The following is a 21895-nucleotide window of genomic DNA, read 5'->3' as shown; positions in this document are numbered from 1 at the left end:
GAAAAAATAAGGCACTGCTGAGGGCCTAGATGATCTAAGAGGAATTTTCCAACCTTAATGATTCTAGGACTGACATGGACCTGATAAGCTATAGATCAAAAAGGAAATAGGAACCAGCATAAGGTAAAACTCATAGAAAGCTGAAGGGCAAATGTTCATGGATTGCTGCTAAATAATGAACTTAATCCGGAGTTCCCTCTCCCCTGCTTTCACATTCATCTTCTGTAGGACTGTTAACCATCCGGAGCAGAATCGCGCTCTTTTTATTTTGCAGTTCATATGGTTCGTAATACATTGAAGTTTTCAGTAACAGAATGGGGTGATCATTTACAGAAGAAAAACTAGGAGTTAACTTTAAGAAAAAAATAAAATAAAAAAATTAGCAGAGCATATACAATTGCAAGTTAATGCATTAACACCTTTTCAATTACTTCTTTCAGAACTACTCATCTGAAATGTATCATTGATAGTCAGTCTTTTGGCACTATTTGTGCCAGAGGCAGTAGAAATACTATTGTCAGAGGAATCCTGCTTTTTAGAACTGAGTTTCTATAACTCAAACTATTATAATACCAATTATTCACACATGAATACATTCACTCGCCTTCTGAATTGCAGAACTGCTCTCTCTATAATCTTCACATAACCTCTATAGATTTGCCAAGGGGATCCTCACATCAGTTCTAGCTTCCTTCTGCTTCACTTTTTTGTAAATCATTAGCCCAGCTCATACAGAATTTTTAATAACACTAAATACATGTTTGACCACAAGTCGCATACATTTCACTTGCGTGTAAATTTGATACCAGAAATTACCTTCCTCGCTCATTAATTTGTGCTAAGCTGCATGGTTTATGCAGACAGCATCTTAAAGGACAACGCAACACAATGCAATTAATCACTGAATGTGAGCTTATCCTACATTTTCTTAAAGCATTAAGCGGGGTTTCTCGATTCCTCTATTCCTACCTTGACAATCTGCTGAAATTGTCAATCCCTGAATTGAAAGCAGACAGCATTTTCTGCAGGAGCAGCACAAGTTAAGCAAAGGGAAACCTACAGCAGACTTTCAGAAATCCTCAATCCTTGTCCACTGACAGGTTCCGCTTCAAAATGTTCATGACAGATACACCAAGTAATGACAACACCTGCTGAAATAATGCATATCATGCATGGTGCACACCAACTCTGTCCAGAGCAGAATTCAGCTCTTCCACACTGAAGAGATAGCAAAAACCAAATCCAAACTCTTCCAACAATCTTTAAGTATTTCCACAAGTTCTAGAGGTTATCGCCACCTTACTGTAATATATATTGAATAATAGCCCTGAGTGCCTAACAAGTTCTCTTTATGCTGCAGAAAAGTAGCATCTTCATATGTCTCTGTGCTGCTCCAAAGGCCACCAGAAAAATGGGACTAAACATCAATAAAAGATAAAATTCACATCCATCAAACAGTAGATAAATAAAGAATTGCTGGGGATTCAAATCCAAAGATGATTCTCTCCCAGCAAACAAGATCACCATGGATCTAGGTTTTGTGCCCGTGGTACCAAGAACCACTTGATTCAATGCATACTTCAAGGCTTTCTTCCACGACCAAAACCCCAAGGTTCCTTTTGATGTCTTGCATATAACTCAAAACCCTGAAAAAGCACTTATTACCAGCAATTTTGCTTTCCCTTATGCAGCATCCAGAAGACAAACATATCAGTAATTGAACTGCTTCCAAAAGCTCCACGTTCCTTACCAATGGACATGGAATAGCCCACTTCAAAGTTTCTGAAGTTTCAAGTCACAAACTGCAGACAGAGATAAGAAGCAAGAAAGAACAGAGTACTGTTCCACAATGGCTTAAAACGCAAAATGAGGTGCCAGCTTCCACCAACAGACAAAACCATTTCTCCCTCCAAAGCCAGCTATATTATTCCTACCACTGCATCTGTGCTGGTATTACTGTTCCTGCAGTAAAACAGATAAGGAAACTAATCTGTCTGAAAGTCAGTATTCTTTCCCGAGTTAGTTTTCAACTTCAGTTCCCAAATAGAGATTTCCAGCTCTCAAGTGATGGTGCTCACTTAAGAGGGTGAGTGGGGAAATGCAGACACTGAAAAGTAAGACTTCTTCACTAGGAACCTGCAGCTTGACCAGTTTGAAGGGGCTGCAGAACTAACCCCTAAGAGCTATGTCATTTTCTTCATTTAGATGAAAGGTGTGAAGATACTCAAGGCATGGACCTCATAAATATTTAAAAACAAGAACAACCTGCCTGCAGCAACACCCACCCCACATATGGCCACCAACAGCATAAGAACTGTTAAATAAAGGCATACTTGATGAATCTGGAAACTTCTCAACAAAGAGGAATCAGATTCCACAAGGAGAACTGGGAATACATGTCACAAAACAAGCTTGGCTACAGCAACCTCAGTGCTCCCCCCTCTCTAGGCAAACACTATCCCCAACCATTCCATCTGACACTCAAGCCTTTACCAATACCTCTCCAGAAACCCCTCCCAGTATCTTTTGTTCCACCGCAACCCCAGCTGAGTAGTATGCAAGATACACTACATCTCAGGTGTGCACGCTCTGTCTGGCCAACATGATGTTTTAATCGATCAGCTCAGAAGGCCAGGCAGAACGGGTAACTACCATTTTCAATCTAGAGGCCTTTCCTTCAGCAGATGCATAGATTTATTCAGCTAACAATTTTCACAAAACCTGCAGGAATCCAATCTTTTAGACCTCAACTCCTGTCAAATCTGTCTGAACCAGGCTAAATGATTCAGAAGTTATTACGGAGCAGAGATGGACAGAGAGGATAGGTATTATTTTCTTGGGAAACCAAGCTAAAAATATAATTTACATGAAACCAGAGTAATTATGTTAGCTAAGTACATGACAAGACAGTCACACAGGAAGATTAAAAAGAAAAATGAAGTCAGAAGAGAAGAGACAATCAGATTAATATCACCCGTGGAGATCAGTTTTAGACTTTCCACCTCTATAGCTCTGCTCATTTTCCTTCTGCTGAGTAGCTTTTTTACAATAGCAACTATTACAGCTATTTACATTTTTGGTACATTTAGCTGGTTCTTAAGGACTGCTGAATGACATCTTCTCTGCTGCAACAGAGCTGTGAACAAACGCAAGGTTATTCTGCAATTCCATAAGTGGAGGACAGGCTCCCACTTTACATTAATTAAAATGACATTTGACAGTTTATGGCGTTCTCTTCTATCACAGATCTGAAAGGTTCACGGCTGCTGGTTGGTTTCCACAACAAGGAGGCAAAGTAAAAAAAAACAAAAACAATACACTGCTTAAAATGGAAGTGAAAAAACAAAAACCAACAACCCATACGAGCACAGACAAACCATTAATATAAGAGTATAAGGCAGAAATTTATATATACTCCTAAATAAAGCAAGGACAGCTGAAGCTCTCAATCAGGAGGAAGGAGTAATATCTCTAAAAAGCCTGAAAACTTTTTTATTGCATTACTGATCTGTACCCCACTTACAGTAAAAACAGTCATCAATTTTAGAACTCAAAAGTATATTATTTTTTTTCCTACAAAAACCCTCTTTTCACCACGTGTAAAAAAGGCTTTCAGGCAAACCTTGTTCTTAAGAGAGGCTGAGCCATCTTGGATTACTGAGTTAGAAGGAGATGAATCACATGAGAATGTAAGAAAAGCACTGATGCAGGTAAACTGCAGGACCGTTTGCCCTATCTCAGAGTAAAGAGAATTAATTCAAGAGGCAGAGTATTTAATAGTGATAAAAAATTTCTTTGCCACTAGGTACCACCACATCCAAAAGCCTGATGGGATTCCAAAGAAGAACTAGCAGCCAGGATTTATAAGAATACTCACAAATTCACTAAATGGGATTTTAAATTAGAAGAATTACAAAGCCTATGGGTTTAAAACAACTGTTAACCAACTCAGAATCAGCTAAGATAGTCTATCCTTCAAAAAAATCAGGTATTTTTACTTCTCCAATTTCCTTTGCAATTTCCTTTCAAAGCACCCAGTCGAAGCCAGCATCAGATACAAATCAAACTGCTCCCACCCAAAATGCACACTCCGAAACTACCAAGAAATGATGAAGAGGCAGTCATCTCAGCTCTGAGTAAAGGAAGTTTAGAGGAAGTTTTTCACCCAGAGGGTGGTGACGCACTGGAACAGGTTACCCAAGGAGCCTGTGGATACCCCATCCCTGCAGGCATTCAAGGCCAGGCTGGATGTGGCTCTGGGCAGCCCAATCTGGTGGCTGGTGACCCTGCACATAGTAGGAGGGTTGAAACCAGATGGTCATTGTGGTCCCTTTCAACCCAGGCTATTCCGTGCTCCTACGATAAAGATGTTCACAAATTCCAAAGAAGCATTTTTAATCACGTTTGTCAAGTCGTAGTGTTTGCCTCCATCTCAGGTGCACTGTGAGAATCAATACACATCTCTTTGCAGGAGGAGAACAGGAACCAGTAGGAAGTACAGGATTCATGGTTTTGACAGGACATCAGCTGCTACAAGGAATTTAACATTAACATCTGGCTGGCTGTTATTATGCACTACCCCCAATTCAGTAGCAAGTGGGACAGAACGACTGTTAAGATAATGAAAACCTTAAGGCATCTGGCCTGCCATGTCCTCTGATAAGGCATAGCCGCATACATTCACACAAATGCCCAACGTACTGCAATCACTGACAAAGGAGAGGTCCAAAGGAGAGACAAAAGCAATGAAAAGCTGAATGACCAAGAATGAAACGGCTTCTGAGAAAGAGGGCAAGCAAGATTTTTCTCCTAAATTTACTTAGAACAAACACTTCCTCCCAAACAAAAACACCTCCTCCCTATTAGATGAAAATACTTATTTCTACATTTTAAGAGCAAAGATTGCCATTCAGCAAAAGCCACGGAGAAGTGCACAAAATGCTATTTAATTAGTGGGTAAATTTTCCACAGCCGTTTTTTATTTCCTTATCTGATCTTCCAGCCATTCCTTCTATAGCGACCACTACTCAATTCCATCACTGGGAGAATTCAGCATAAGGTCTACTTAAAATTCATTGTATGAAATATGACCTCAAACATTTCTGGTAGTTCACCTAACAAAATGCACTCTAATTTTTTCTTGCTCCAAATGTCATTCTCACATTGGCCAGCTACTGTATTTATCATTCTTCAAGCAAGACACTCCTCTGTGAAGGAAGCAAAACCTGTAGTCTGTCACTATGGTACATTATTGTTGAATAATGCAAAAAAAATTATAAGAATGGAAAACTAAACCTTCCCCATGCAGGTTATTTATACGTAACATTAACAGAAGAAAGTGCAAGAGAATAAAATAACATGGCAACATACTCCATCTACTGGCAAGATGCAGTAGTAGAACAAAGTTTTACTATACAGCACCAAAACAATTAAAGAGATAATAATGTTTTACACGCTAAAGCCGATCTAAATCGCTTAGCAATGATTAATTTACCAGACACAAAACTCCGTGTTGCTGGTAGTTTCTTCTTCCATACATATTACACAATGGAAAACTCAGACTCCTCTCATTAGTGCTCAGTCCTAAGAGGCAATGGGCACCGACTGAGACACAAGAAATTCAATTTGAAATTAAGAAGTGTACTGTGAAGGTGGTCAAGCACTAGAAAATGTGGCAGAAAGCATGTCATGGAGCCTCCATTCTTTGACATACTCAGAACAGAACGGAACACAGGGCTGAGCAACCTACTCTGAGCAGGTGAGATGGGCCACATGATGTCCAGAGGTTCCTCCCAAGCACAACAATTCTTTCTTGGATCTTGCAGCTACTTAGGCCAGGCTTACACTGTGCAGGAACTTGCATGTTTCCCCCAAAATATGCAGTCAATACTGATGTATTTTAAATCAATTGTGGCAGAATTCTATCAAATGAGTTCTAGAAATGCAATACTTCTGAAAATCATCTATATTGTAATACAGAATCTACTATAATTACTACCTCAACAAGGGATATGAAGTTGCAGATTAAATTTAACTATATGATTTGCACCACGTTTCTGATAACCCATACAGACTAATCATATGGGGGAAAAAAAATGTGAAATAACATTAGTAAAATCAAATACATCCCAAAACAATAGGTAACTACAAATCAAAGTAGCATTTCATAAAAAATACATAAACCTCAGAAAACAAACCAACACTAGATCTCCTTCATTGCTGTATTATCGGTGAATAGTTAACAGGGATTTAAACTGAGCAAGGCCGCTACACTACCTGTAGCCCACCGTGTTTCCAAAGAAGATGCCTGGCAATACTTTCTTTAAGGTTCTCAAACATTTTACCTGAATTGACTCTTTTGAAGCCTTTTTCTAAAATACTGTGAACAAAGCTCCTAAAAAATAATTTCATTGAGAAAACAACATTAATATTGGTGATTACAAATAAGGAATATAAATATAAAAGAAAAAGTATGCTAGACCAGCCCCCCACCCCATCCAAAAAAAAAAACACCCCAAAAATACACTGTGTAAGGAAAAAAAAATGAACTCAAATTCAAAACAGTGAGGAAAAAGAAGATCTTCAGTATTATTAACAGGCAAGTCAAGTCTTCCTCATACGTAATTAAAATAGATCACTGTCCTTGCTCCTCTGCTACTGTAATGCAGCTTAGTCTTCAAAACTTTCTAGTACTTGACCACAAAAAGATTCTTCTGCGCCTCTAAATCATCTCTATTCTATAATCAATTATTTAAACTACTTTATTCCATTTATACAGTCACAATCTGCCATGCAATTTGCAGCTATTTGAGCTCCCTTGCCATCTGCCCAGTTCTGCTCTTGCTTTAACTCCAGCTCCTTCCTCCAGTTCCTCTTCTGCTCTGCCTCTCTTCCTCATTTTTCAGTCTCTGCAGAACTTACCACATCAGTCAAAGTGCATCCATGTAGCACCTGAATCCCTTCTGCACGTTTCTGATTGGGTCAATCAGCTCCTGTTTCTCCCTCTTGACTACTTGATGCACAACACTACTCCTAGACCAGCTGCCTTTCCCAATCTGATTCTAAAAGAGAAGAGCTGCACTTGATGGTAGTCATAAACAACACCATGTCTCCAGTTTTCCTATCTTACAATCTAAAGCACCAAAACACTAGCAGAAAAGGTCCATTAACACAAGCTCTTCTTCTGTTTACACACAGTAAAGCCGGAAAGTTGCTTCACTTGATGGCTCTAGTCTTGAAACGACTGCCACTGAATGCACAACAGAATAACAGAACAGATAGAAGAGTTTCTTTTAATACAGTACTAACCAGTAATGGCTGCTATCTCTCTTCATGAGAGATGTCCAGCTTAAAAGTCTGTAACCAGTGCTGTCCGCTGTATACCAAACAGAGCCAGGAACGATCAGCTGGAGTGACAATCTCCCCTGTGGGTCTCATAGGAAGCTAAGAACACTGCGAATCCTCTCCCTCTTTTTTGCCAAACACAATTCAATTTCTTACATAACAATTTAGTTGAACCATAGCACTGTATGATTGATTTTAATTCCTTTAGCAGAAGAAATTACAGCTCTAGGAAATCCAACTACACATATGTAATTAAATAAACTCTTTCACATCAATGCTATCATTCACAGAAACAAAGTTCAGCTCTGGACAGTTATCCCCATGCCGAGAAAATGCTCTCACCACGAAAAAAAGAAAAGCACCATCAGGGAGAAGAACAAAGGCCAATGAAAATGTGACTTTCCCAATGCAGTCTGCCTATTAAGCAGCCATTTTTCTGATTCCACACCTTCATCAGGAAAGCCATGCATTACAATCAGCATCTCTCTCATACACACCATTTCTTACTATCTTCGTGCTTCTAACAAAATTTACTGTAGCATATTTACCTGTTCTAATCAACTCACCTCTTGAAAGTAATTAGCATTGCCTCCAATTACCTACACAACAGTTAAGTAGTTACAACTCTTCATAATTTTAGAGACTTTGACCAATTAATTGGACTAATTCAGTAGGCTGCATCAAGAGCATCTTAACATCCTTCAGTAACAGGCACAGACCATTGAAAACCAAGTACCACAAATAAGAATAGCTGTATTTGTAACTACTTTATTATAAGGCCGTACGCATTGCAGGATAGGAAGTAACCAGTGTATGTGAGAGTATAATGCAGCACGCAGGTACATACCTGTCAATATACACACTGCATAAACAACGGAGTGGCCAAGAGTCAAAACTGATGAACATATTGAACAGCAATAATAGGTTTTTTTAAATTTAACATATAAAATACACTACAAGAACAGAAATCCCTCTTCTTTATGGTTTATTGGGCAGAAATTTCATGTAGTCAGAAAGAGAGCAGCTCTTAAATTTCCATGCCTCAGTATTACCTCTGGAAACAACCCAGTAAGCAACAGTACAGATAGGTGAAATGTCTGCCATCAGAGGTGCCTGTAATTGTGCACAACCATCACCCACAGTACTCACATGCACATTTAGTTGCAGAGTTGGGCCACACCGCCATTGTGGGCTTCTGTTTGTTCCGAAATGTTTCTTCAACTCTCGCTTCTGTTTTGCGTACAGCGGAACTGTGAGGATTTATTTGTTCTGCTGTTACTGATAAGCCTGCAAACAGAAAATAACCATACCTATTTAAATAAACCAAGCTGCAAAAAACTTCAATTTTAAAAGAAACTTGGGATACCATGCAATATGAGCGCATCAATTAATATTTAGTTGGACATTCAAAAGAAAGATTAGAATCAAGAGTATTTGTTTTCTACTAACAGAATAACTTACTGGCTGTACAGTCTTCAAACTGTCAGCTCTGACAGCCTAGGAAAACATAACTCTCTGACAGCCTAACTCTCTCACACCCAGGTCTCCAAAGACCACACACTCCTATCCATATTTTCCCTATAAAACAAATTCCTATTGACTGTTTCAATTTTTCCTAATTTTAAAGAGACAATTTATATGTGTGTGTGTGTGTGTGTGTGTGTGTGTGTGTGTGTGTGTGTGTGTATAAAATATGAAGTTTCCTATTTGTGAATGAGAATTAGCTATTCATCCACTGTTAACAGTCTTCTTAAAAACCTCCAAGAGAAGCCAGAATAAAGTGACTGAGTGCAGGCAGGAAGCTCTAAGACTGACAGAAGCCAAAATAAAGATTCACGAAGGAACTCTCACTTAGCATTTTAAGCACAAGTATTCCGGAATCATTACGAATATTTTAAACTACATATCTGATACATTTATTTACTCAAAACATTCAGTGTTTCTACCTTGCTATCTGCTAGCTTCAACAAGAAGCTGCAATTCCCAGTAACTTAGCATATATTTTTTATTTACCAACTTAGGTTTACACTCTTCCAACAACAGACACATTTCTGTAATACAAGAACAAGATATTCTAGCTTAACTTCCAGACACTAATTCTGCTACTCTGTAGTACTGTGAGATTTGTCACCAGTCACAGTACTAAATAAAATCAGCAGACCTGACAGAAGTGTAGAAAAGATATTTTTGTTTGGAACTGTGGGGAAAAAGAAGAAGAGAGGGAGAAAATAACCTGCATTTTCAAGCTATGTAAGATCACGAAACAGCTTGCCAAGATAACTGTGAAGAAAATGGATAGAGAGCTTTTTAGCCTTAGTCCTCATCTCCAGTGTTTCCTGGAAACCAATTAAGAGCTAATAAATGGCAACATTCAGAAAAATCAATGGCTTTTCAACTGGGCAAAGATTAAAAAGTCTACAAGATGTGCCACTTGCCTTCCAAACTCCCATGTGCTCAAAAACACTTCGCAGAACTGCCGGAGAACCTACAGAAGTCTCAAACAGATCAGCTTGTTTGAGTCCTTCCCAATCTCAAATTGAAGCCTTTCTAAAAGTAGCTGAGAAAACACTGGCCGAGATCTAACCAACTTCAGGGCTTGTTCTTTTAGTCAAGTTGATTTCTGATGGTCACATTCACCACTATAGCTCAATCTGTGGACCGTAGTACTGCTCTTAACTAATTCAGGTCTAAATGAGAATTGAGCTGCTAGTGGATTCCAGTTAGCTCTTGAGAAACCCTCAAGGAGCAACTGCGAGCTCTAGTCACTCTTTGTAACAAAAAACTCTTACACACAGCAAACTTTAACCTCAGAAGCAATCATTGGGAACATGCAATGGATAATTAAGCTCTCAGTGCGACACTAAGGCCAGAATTGTGAATATTCTTTTAACCTCAAAAGACAGAAAAGTATTGGTTCAATTTTACTATCACGGTGAATTACAATTTGTTCTCTTATCAACTATTTAAGATGCACATTGGAAACTCGAACAGAATTAAACAAAAATACACGAATGAATTGGACAATAAAAGGAACTGTATCTGCTTAAAGCTGAAGAGAAAGCCTACAGACACTTGCTTTGAACAAAGAAATTTACTAATAAAGGGTCTTCAATCTACTGAGAAAAGTGTATTTCAGGAACCTGCAAAAACAAGAGTGGCCAAAGTCAATCTAGAAATCTAATAATGCAAGTTTTTGTTCTCTTTTGGTTGGTTTTGGTTTTTTTTCAAAGCAGTAAACAACCTTGCAAAGCAAAGCTGGAATTACTCAAACAAGTAGGCATTAAAGAAGCAGGATTTTTTTTTTTTCAACCTTTTTCAATTTTCAGAAAGAAAAACTCATGGAGGTACAGAATTTCTCCTGCAAACAGAGCCGTTCTGACAGCACATCTGGGTTTTCAGTTACCTACTGCGGTCAACTTTAGAAGTTGTCCACAGACTTGGTGGTCTATGAGCTACAAGTTGAACACAACTGCGCTGATTTGTATAATAATGAAGTCAGTGCCCAACAGAGGGGGATCTATTTCCTGATTCTGGATTATTGGACTGTCAATCCTCCCTCAGCGTGGATTTAAGAGACATTTTCTAATCCAAAAAGTCAATATATTATCACCAAAAGTACACGTAGGCACATGCCAGGCTGAGCTGAAAATCCAGTGTTTTAAAATGGTATTCTCCCAAATGTTGTTATTGCACTGGATTATATTGCCACTTTAGAACACAGCTCTGGTGTCACCATGCCTTCAAATAGTACAGCAGTCCCGATGCCTATCTATCTGTCCACTGCATTCAACAGTACTTTTTGTAGCAACAAACACTGCATCCTTCTTTTGTAAAGAAGGACAGCGCCTTATCAGATAAACTCACACAACTGGAAAAAGTAGACAAGTTTCAAGCTCAGCCATCCTTTAACAGGTACTGCCCGAGCCTGACATGCACTCCATTTTCCATTTTAAATTTAATTTTTTATGTGGACATTTGTAATTGTCTTCTATCCTACTTATGTTCTGTTATGATAAATGAAGCTAAACATACCTCTTTTTCTTCTTGCTTCCTTGATTTCTTCACACATCTTATTAAATTCTGGATCCAGTTCAGCAGCAATGATAGCGTGAGCAGTGTCCTTCAAAGTACAAGCTCTATGTCTTATTATTTTATCTAGAAAACAGAACAGAATGCTGATTAATTTTAATCACAATTAGCAAAAGACTTATCATTTCTATGTAAGTTTGTATCATATATGACAACACTGATATAGATGGAACTGGAAATAGAAATACGTGAAAATGTACACAGATCAATATCACAGCATGCTCAAAAATTCCAACCCAGCAATGTTAAAAATACAGTAGTTTTCAGAAGTGTAAACTGTTAATTTAATCATTAGTGGCATTTCTAAGCAAATGCAAACAATGAAAGATGAACACACTTAAATCAACTCGCAGCTCTTCAAAACTTGCAAAAACCAGCTGGTGTAACCAGTTCCCCCAGGCAGATCTACACAGAATAATGGAGTACAATAAGAGTGCCCCAAGTAACAAGAGACTTGTCCAGGAGTAAATTCACTCACTGAGGGGGTAGCACTCATATATTGCCAGCAAAATTGTACTGGACGCCCTCTGCATTCGTATGGCAGATCTGGACCACATTACACCATATGTGGAGGAAACTGACATCTAGAATGCTGCTTTTCAATGAAATCCACAACGCCATTTACTTTTAGCGCAAACATATTTAATTTGTCAATTCATCCACACTGAATTGCTTTTTCCAGCTGATGGATGTACTTCTACAGCAAACACCAACATTAATGTCTACAACATATTATATAATTAGCATATTTAATCTGTTTTAATAATCGCTAAAGACAACAATTAAGACTATCAATGAATGTTTATTAAACAAGGTTTATAAATCTAAAAACAGTAAATTTTACAGATGAGAGGGCAGCTGAGTCAAAAATAACACCAATATGCAGCCCAATCAAGCCCTCGGTATGTTATCTGGGGAAATCTACTACTGCTTAAATTGACTGTAAAGTAGATTTATTTTTTCTTTTTACCCACATGTATTGGTGAAGCACCTTGATTTGTGATCACAAATAAACATCTGCAGTTTGCTTGTGTATAAGTCAGTCAGGAAATAAAGCATAAAACACCTTAGTAGAGGATGGGGGAAAAAAGCCTCTACAGTGGTCAAAGCTCTACGTGGAGTTTAAGTTGGGTTTTTGATACTGATTAGAAGCTTGCTGTTGCAACAGCCCTCTCCAAAACCAGGTTTATAGAGTCACGCCAACATGCCATACTTGCAATTCCATTCCACTTTAACCCAATAGGCTTTTATATGAACCATGAATGTTAAGTATGAGTTGAATCACACTACCACCATCCACACTACGGATGACCATAGCACCAACTGTATTCTATCACACAATACGGGGGCACAGATTTCCAAGACTACACCAGTCATTTTATTGAAAAACATCGCAGTATTATTCCATAATGGCAAACATTATTTTGCATCTGTTGAAGGGAACATTTGACTGAAATACTTTTTTCCTCTAATCCTGTGATAGACAGGACTTTCCCACAGACATTTTGACATCTAACGCACAAAGTTTGTTCCCACTCCTGAAGAATGGAAAAATGGACAAATAATGGAAGGAAAAAGAAAGGTTCTCCTATGAAAATCTATCTGCAATTGCATAGCAAAATACATTTTAAAAGAACACAAAGAATCCAGTTTTGAGCATTTATATTCAGTAGATGAATCGGTAATCCAATAGCCTTTCCAAACGAAAAGGCAGAACAGAACCAGGTACAGCCTGATCCTGTTGCAAATTCATGCGTGAGACAGAGGAAGCATATATGCCCAGCTCTAAAAATGTGAATGTTTATATCTAAATAATCAGTTAATGGATATGAACACATAATGCCTACTCAGAATAGAAATGATGTACTGTTTCAGCAGTGTATTCAAACAAAAACTCATGACATCTTGTACGTGAGAAGAACAATATATCATCAACCTGTGACAACACTAAGACAGAACTATCTTTCAATTACCTTCTCAATGTTGAGAAGCTACAACCAGAAACTTAACCTAGAAAGAGACAGATCCATTTCTCCTCATTTGATCCTGACATAAAGAAAAACTAGAATGTTCCTATTTCAGTTCCCTGCAAGTGTTTCCCTACAGCACTTCTCTCTGGTCAAGCTCAATGAAAAATTCTGCCTCTACATTCTGCCCAAGCTGCCTCACCAAGCTTGAGATTCATGTCACGATTCCTAGAAGACCTGACCTCCAAAATCTGTTCTTTGGAGGTAGAGAGACCTGCTCTACAACTTCAAGAACCTCTTCAGACTGTATATCCCAGAATTAAGCAACCAAGCTCACAGATTCAAAAGGCCTAAAAAAAGGAGAACAAAAGGTGTGTATTAATGCCAGTTTTTCCCAAAGCTCATCATTAAGTCAAAAACATGTCAGTCACATGCAGGAGGTGTTTCTCCTAGCCCTCACTAGGTAAGCAGGCACTCTTCAGGGACACTTGGAGAATCCCACATGCCCATCATGGCTTTGATTAGCTCCTAATAATTACACATTAGAAGTCCTTAAGCAGTGTTATCAAGAACACGTCGAATCATTTGCTGCATTCCACCAGTGTATTTTCTTTTAGTTGTAATACAAAAAGCATCCGTAAATCAAAGAAAGGTTTATTTTCAATAGCTATGAACTAGCACAGCAATCAAAAGGCACAGGAAACATGAAAAACACTCAACTCGAGGCTTCACAACTACACAAATGCAAGGCAATTCTTCTCACGTGACCCTGGCTTTGCAAAGCTAGGATCTGACATTACAAGAACTAAACTGTGCAAAACAATTTTAGAATTACAGCATGCTTTTCAAAATAACCACCCAAGAGGATTAGTGCTCTCAGCATTCACCTTACAGCTCAGAAGTACAGGAGAGCGGAGAATGGGAAAGAATGGCATCAAACAATTTGAGTAGAAAAAATATACATTATCAGGCGATAACCTGGTAAAATTATTTCATAAAATGCAACGAAACACTTAAATGCATCGATCTACAGACAGACTCAGGCTTCAGGTATCACAGATATTAAATAAAGCTACGCTAAAAGGACATTGCTTTTGCATATTAAATGTTTTCTTGATGATTCTGAAAGCTGCCAAATGAAAGGCTTTCTTTTAGCAACATTCACAATAAGGAGGCCCCTGCAAAGAGTATAAAATATGCCCTTTCCTTTGAGTACAAACAGTTTCCCATGCATTTCATTCTACAAATTTTGCCTTAATTGAAAGCACAGGGTGACACTTTGTCAGACCATACCCTCTAAATCTCTCCTAACCAGCTGCAGCAACTTCCTTGCCTGATGATCTATCTCACTTTATTTCTATCCCCAGACAGACAGTTCTTAATTTCTGTGGGTGCATTTCACATTATAAGCCAACGAGAAAATAAAAGCAGACCACTGCCAGATTGTGTGTAGTATTCTCTACACAGCTCTCCAAATTGCACTGGCTTTTGTTGCATATGCAAAGTCAATTCATTGAAAATGAGCTATTGAGTTTAAAAAGGAGCTACAAAACCTAATTTATTAGGGAACAACTCTGAGTGCTGTAGCTCTTGTAACGTTCCCCAGTGCTCCAAGTGCTTTAAAACACTAAAAGCAAAGACTCTTAGGAATATTTGCTTGTTTATCTTAATTATTATAATGCATGCAGGTTATTTAGAGGCCAAAATAGTAACTGAGTATGCGATTAAATACAAAGCTTTCAGTTTTGGTAAGCCAAAATGAAGTAGATCTTACCTCCAGGATCTTTGTCTGGATTGTACTCCAATGCATTGCTGCATATCAGATCAATATCTGTTAGGAAATCCTTGGCTGTTAAGTAGTTGTGTTTATCAATTTTGGTTATTACTGTTGACAGGTCCATTGGCTCTTTGATAACCTCAAGGTAATCTGAAACCTACAATCAAACAGCATACAAAAATGACAAAGAACTGTAGTTGAACACTGCTAGTTTCATATCTTTATACCCTTATTCATTCCACATGCTTAGCTCCAATACAATAATTAACAGCTTCAATAATAAAAGAAAAATTATGTTAAAAGGCAAAATTTTAACTGGACTCCCAAAATTAGTGTCTTCGGTTTCTTTAAAATGGATTTGATGGTGTTTTTGAGGCGCGGCACTTTATCTAAATGTATTTTTATTTCTACTTTTTTTGTTACTGTTATAACGTTATCTTGAGCTGGAAAGGGAAACCAAGCAGCTTCACCCAAAGAAAAGTGAGGAAAACTGCGTGTGGTTCAAGTTTTAAGTAAACTTCTCATTAAACTGAACAGTCAAATTGCCAACTTGTAAGTGTATGTGATTAATTAGTTCCTTCGATCCATTTTATTTTTTTTAAAAAGATTTTAATGATTGAAGGCAGTAACTTTACAGAAGGGCAGCCTAAAGAGAAAGTACTGTGCCAGAGTTCAGAGCTTACTACAAGCTTAGCTCATAAATGGGTATCCAGCATCCACTAGGGCACACTGAAAAGTATTTCACATAATTAATGGTACCATAAGGGGCTCAAGCTTGACAGTCAAATGTATCAGCACAGCTGCTGTAGCAAAGTTCACCAAAAAAAAAGAAATAAACTATGAATCTGTTATTTACTTCAAGGCAGAACAATCCTATACGTGCATGTTTCAATGCAATTAAGGTTACAATCAATTAGTAACACTGGCAGCCTCAGAAACAGCACTGCTTTTTTTCCTTTTGAAATCACCCACGTATGATGATAGCTGCCAAAATACTCAACAGTTACACACGTATCCAGATTAAGCTACAATGGTTCCATAAGACTTTGGTTTTTCTAAATAAAGTATCTATAGATATTCATACAAAAATCTACTGCAATATGAAATAACTTGAATGCAGCGGACAGCAGTATATAGCCTAATTCCTTACACACAAACACTGAAATTTATGCTGAAAAACTCAAATGGCAAAAATTCCCCTTATGTCTCTCTCTATAGAAACACGATAATTAGTTCATTGAGTGGAACGCCAAGTCACGATCTTCCTCTTCTCATTAGCACATCAGAAATAATCTTCACTGGAAACTGTAAACACTGCTGTTGTATTAGTCAGGAAAACCTCTGATTTGTCACACAGCAGCATTCCTTCTGCAATGTAAGCAGGAGGGGAACAAGCTCAACACTCCCTCAGAAAATCAGACAGCTCTCCTACAATGGGACAGAGCCACGCTTAAAAGTACGACGTGGGACAAAAAGGGACAATTTCTAGTGCTGTCGTGCATTACAAGACTTGCAAAAAAAATCCTGCTAACATGATTTTTTAATTCAAATTTCTCCACCTAGAAAACCAGCACTGTGGTTCTGTGGGTGTTGGTTGTTTTTTTTCTCCCTATCTTACCCACATGTATTTGAACTACAACTTCACTGGGGGAAAAGAATTTTACCATGAGTATGGTGGATTCCCCACAACTCCTATGCAGCTTCATAATAAAAAGACTCCTGTGACCATACTCACAATAAACTGCCTTATTGAAGAGCTCCTCAGTCTTACAAAAACTGATACACAACACTGAGGAAAGCTCCCATTAAGAAGACTGCATCAGACTATAGAAATATGCCATTTAGACAAAGCAAATTCATTTTCTACAGTGCCGTACTGCAAAATATTTGTCTTGTAATATCTTCTTAAAGAAATGTTTCTTGTGAAACAAAAGACAAACAATCCTAACTACCAGACTTGCAGCATTTGCTTTCTAAGTCAGGCTAAACCACATCCTTTTCTTATACAAGCATCTGAAAATAGATTTGCAGATCGAGTCATCTTATCAGTTAGGTGTGCACACCATATAATCAACCAGCAAATGTCTTATAAAGTGCTACCATCTGCAATTAATGGCATCTATAAGCATTACTGCTGAAATTATTCAACAATACTATTAATGCTCGCTACATTACAGAACACAGATTGCTTCTCCAATACTATCATGCCTACAGGACTATTATGCTCTAAAAGCTTTTGTTAAAGAATAGTATTTATGCTTCCAAATATTTCAGAAGTACTGGTAGGGATCGGAGTGGCATTTTTAAATGCTACTTTTAGTTGGAAAACTGACAGGAAAGCACAGCTTCCTACAGGTTACAGGTACGGACAACACTCACAAACTCCTTGCATCTCAATTGATGTGGCTGACTACTAGCTAAAACTAGTAGTCTAGACAGGAAAGATCATGGCTAAAACATTCATTTGACTTATTGACTTATCCATTTCCTTTTTCAATTGATACTCTTTTTTTCTAATAATTTCAACTTCATTCTTTGCACATCACTGAAACAAGACCTCTTCAATATCCACCGGTTTGCTGAAGATGTTAAAGCGCTTGTCTGTAGCCAGCCTCTTGGTAACATCCCTGAGAAACAACCGCAGCTCCCTCAATGTGTTCTCCTCCTGGTCTTCCATTCGTTGTTTTTCTGCTTCCGACAGCTCGCGGGCAGGAGACGGCAGTGCAAGAGGAAGAACTTCCATAGCACGAAGAGCTAGGGAAAAAGAAGTTAGACAACAGAAGTATTAACAACAGCGTATCTTATCATTATGCCCCTCCAAATTTCATTACGCATTTAATGTGTCTCACCAACACAACCATCAATAAACCCTTAGTCCCACAGCTCCCCTTTTCTGAAACCAATAATTGCAATTCCTCCAATCCTCCTCCAAATAAACTTTTTTCTGGGTACAGAAACACTGCCACATTATTATCTATACTAGCGGTCAGTTACTCGTGCCTTTTGAAAAGAAAAAATGTTATCAGAAAACAAAACACCGAAATCACATTATTATTGGCTTTACTGTAATTTAGTTTACCAGCCTGTTTCCTTCTTGGTGGGGGCATTGCTGCCTCATCAAGAATTAATCCTCTGAAAAATCTCAATCTGTCTTCTTCACTTGGTTTTTGAATATAAAAAACCTCCTCGTATTGGATTCTGAAAATACATTTCACCTAGAAAGAAAACAATGTTGTGTGAAAATTGAGCCTCCACTCAAAATGACATAATTAGCAACCATACTAAAAAGCTGGTCACAAGCTTCCCCACAATTAGTCAAATTAGAGAAGATAGGAAACTCTACCCAAATCTGCGTACACAGAAGGAATGGATGCCATCCAGAGGGACCTGGACAGGTTTAAGAAGTGGGCCCACATGAACATAATGAGGTTCAACAAGGCCAAGCGCAAGGTGTTGCACATGCATTTGGGCAATCCCAGGTACGTCTACAAACAGGATAAAAAGGTCCTGCAGAGAAAGACTTGGGGGCCCCAGTGGATGAAAAGCTAGACAACTCATTTCTAAACAGCAAGTGTAGCTCAAGAACTACTTGGTCTCCTCAGCAAAACAGCGTGGAGATTATGATTATCAGTAATACGGTACATCCCTCATTACAGAAAATTACAGATTTTATTATAAAGTTTGAAAAACATTGCAAAACAATGTTTTTGTGTGGTCAGAACATGCTGAATAGCACAAGCATTCATAATTATACTGCCCTCCCACATTAAACTCACCTCTTCAGGCAATTCACTATACATGGACTCGGAGGTAGACAGTAGAAATATAGGGGAGAAAGATGGTATATTTTGCAGCAAAGTTAGAAAAGTAGCTCTCACAGTTTCACTGACAGCTTCCCACCAATCACCAATCTGAGGCATGTAAACAATACTTGGTACTGTTCTTCGAGCTTCACGAAAGATCTAATTAAAAGTAACAATGATATTTAACTAAGAAATTGTTGTTATCCCCCCATGAGAAGCAAAACTCTTGCAGACTAGGAAATGACTTGTGTTGGTAGTACTTGGTATATGAATGCTCCAATAAAATAACATTATTTAATGATTAAGGCTTTCTAAACAACTGTTTGCAACTGTTAGCTGTATCATTCAGTTATTTTACATCAATGTGGTAATGCCTATAAAAATACTGCTTTCAGGTGTGTTTTAAAAACTTGTCCAGATTGAACTACCAATATGAAAATTAAACTGGCTTGCTATCTTTACACGCCATAAAATTCACTGCACACGTAAGCACTTACAGTAAGTAATTGAGCATAAAACCGCAACACAACAATTTACACATAAACTAACAAAAATGAAAACTTGGACCCAAAAACCCAGATTCGGTTCACTTGAGATAAAGTATGTGCCTGAGCAGTCACATTAAAAACACGATTACTCTTATTAGTCAACAGAGAGATCTGAATATCCATCTAGAGAGACATATATTTAAAATATCAAAATACAAGGAGCCTTTGAAAACCTGGCTTTTACCTAACATTCCACTCAGCTGCCGTTATTTAAATGCTACTGATCTGTTCCAGAATTACATCTGTTACACACTACAAGAGAATTTTAAATGTCACCTGTGCACACGATTCTTCAGGTGTTTTGGCACTGACTGAATAAAGTGCTGGCAGATCTAGCCTGTGTACAGAGAACTTTTCAAGGGTGTGCAATAGCGCTGGAGCAAGGTGTGAAGTCTGACCCGAACCCCTCTCTCCAGTTAGCAGTAATCTCGGTCTGTAAGAGGTTGGCTGGTGATAAGATGACCTGTAACAGACAACAGTTAGAATTAACACGCCACTGTTATCAATGGACATACGTATAACTTCAATCACTGCTTCATTTCTGTAAGCCTGGGTATTTGTTTTGGGTCTTCTGTTTGCTAAGAATCCAAAAACCCGAGTAATGGACAACTTCCAACAACAGCCTAAAAAAGATTCAACAAGCTGTAAAAGAATTCAGCACTAATTCAGCTCTAAGCAACTCAAGCTTTCTCTATTGTTTTTAATTTCACAACAATTTTATTTAAACTTATCTGCAAAAATGTGCAGATATGAAACTTACACAACATCACATGAACATACTCTCACATAAATGGACTTTCAGTCAAGATATCTATTTAGTCACATGCTGCTCTGGCATCATTTTTTAGCAGAAAGAAAATTTAGCATTTTTCCACAAGATGGCTCTACTGAACAGTACTACTACTGAACAGTTCTCCTAACCTCATTTTCTTTATTAAGCAAACTCCCCAGAGAACCTACGGAAGATAGGCTAAAACAGTTCTAACTAAAAACCAAAGCAATGTTACTTTATAATTGATTACTGTAGGCAATTCAAATTAAACAAGAAGGATTCAGCCAAATTTCACACAACCTTTCCAAATGCCCATTTCCCAAAAACTTTCCAAGAAAAACAAGAAAAAAATGTGCTAAAAAGCCCAAAATATTTTTATCATTTAACCAAACAACTGCATACACTGAAGCTCGACAGTACTTCAGACCAAGACAAAGCAAATTATCTCTACTGTCACTGTAATGTTTCCTACAAAGTAAACCTCTAAATCTTCCCCTCCAAAATCACAGAATCATAGAACCTTTAAAAGTTGGAAGGGACCTCTGAGGGCCATCTAGTCCAGCTCCCCTGCAATGAACAGGAACACCACAGCTACATCAGGTTGCCCAAGACCTGACCCAGACTGGCCTTGAAAGTCTCCAGGGATGAGACACCAATCACATCACTGGGCAACCTGTTCCAGTGTCTCACCACCACCACTGTAAAAGATTTCTTCCTCGTATCTAATCTAATCTACTCTTCCTGAGCTTGAAACCATTTCCCCTTGTTCTATCACCACAGACCCTGCTAAAGAGTCTGTCCCCTTCTTTTCTGTAGCTCCCCTTTAGGTAATGAAAGGCTGCTCTTAGGTCACCCCACAGCTCCAGCCTAGGAAAATATTCCACCATATCTCTCTTCCCAATGTGTGGTATTTCATTTCAATACCACTTGTTACAATTGAGAATTACTGTTAAGATCACTGCTTCTAAGATAAATCTATCTGTTCCAAGCTGTGTCTGCTTGCTGTGTTTGGTCTTCCTAAGACCATTTCAATCTAAAACCTCTTATCCATGCAGTTATATTTTTTCTAGCACAGAACAGCATTACCATCACACTTCTATTACCACTGCTGATCTAAGCGTACCATAATTCCAGCAATTTGGTTAGAGACAGTTAAAGAAACACTCACGTTGTAAAATGAAGGTAGGGTTTATGTATAGCAGCTGATGACTGTTTCTTTGGTGATCCTGAGGGACAGCTCGTCTCAAAAATTGATGAAGCATTCTCATCTTCACTATCATCTAATATTAGACTTGGTACATCTGTTCCAAGAAATACATTAATTAGTCCCATCACTTATACTCACAACAAACAAGAAAAGGCATTACAATTTTCTTCAATTAAAACACTTATTTTCAAGAGTAGAAAAAAAAAAAAACTATTATATCTGTCAAAAATGTAAGAACGCAGAAAAATAAATACTTTCAAAAAAAGCAAATTATTAAATACTGTAGAATTCTAATAATTACAAATTTACTCTTCAAGCCATCAAGCAGAATGCTCCCACAAACAAAAATGTTTGACTTGCTATGAATGGCTTCATTTAATTTTATTGC

The 21895-nt window shown here is 38.0% G+C and overlaps 1 protein-coding gene across 3 annotated transcripts in view; it reads right to left on the bottom strand.

Moving 5' to 3' along the window:
• Positions 1-21895, bottom strand: part of ATAD2B (ATPase family AAA domain containing 2B) — a 71636-nt gene that overhangs the window by 10126 nt on the left and 39615 nt on the right. For all 3 annotated transcript variants that reach the window (XM_072333269.1, XM_072333270.1, XM_072333271.1), the window contains exons 17-24: positions 21469-21601; positions 19805-19991; positions 18954-19139; positions 18257-18392; positions 17735-17931; positions 15175-15334; positions 11377-11499; positions 8494-8631 (exon numbers count right to left, since the gene is read on the bottom strand). In XM_072333269.1, the coding sequence (XP_072189370.1) occupies positions 8494-8631; positions 11377-11499; positions 15175-15334; positions 17735-17931; positions 18257-18392; positions 18954-19139; positions 19805-19991; positions 21469-21601 (1260 nt within the window). The remainder of the gene's footprint in view (positions 1-8493; positions 8632-11376; positions 11500-15174; positions 15335-17734; positions 17932-18256; positions 18393-18953; positions 19140-19804; positions 19992-21468; positions 21602-21895) is intronic.

Source organism: Excalfactoria chinensis, chromosome 3 (genome assembly GCF_039878825.1).
Source record: "Excalfactoria chinensis isolate bCotChi1 chromosome 3, bCotChi1.hap2, whole genome shotgun sequence".
Taxonomy (NCBI): Eukaryota; Metazoa; Chordata; class Aves; order Galliformes; family Phasianidae; genus Excalfactoria; species Excalfactoria chinensis.
The sequence above is the reverse complement of the archived record's forward strand: the minus strand, read 5'-3'. Positions and strand labels throughout refer to the sequence as shown.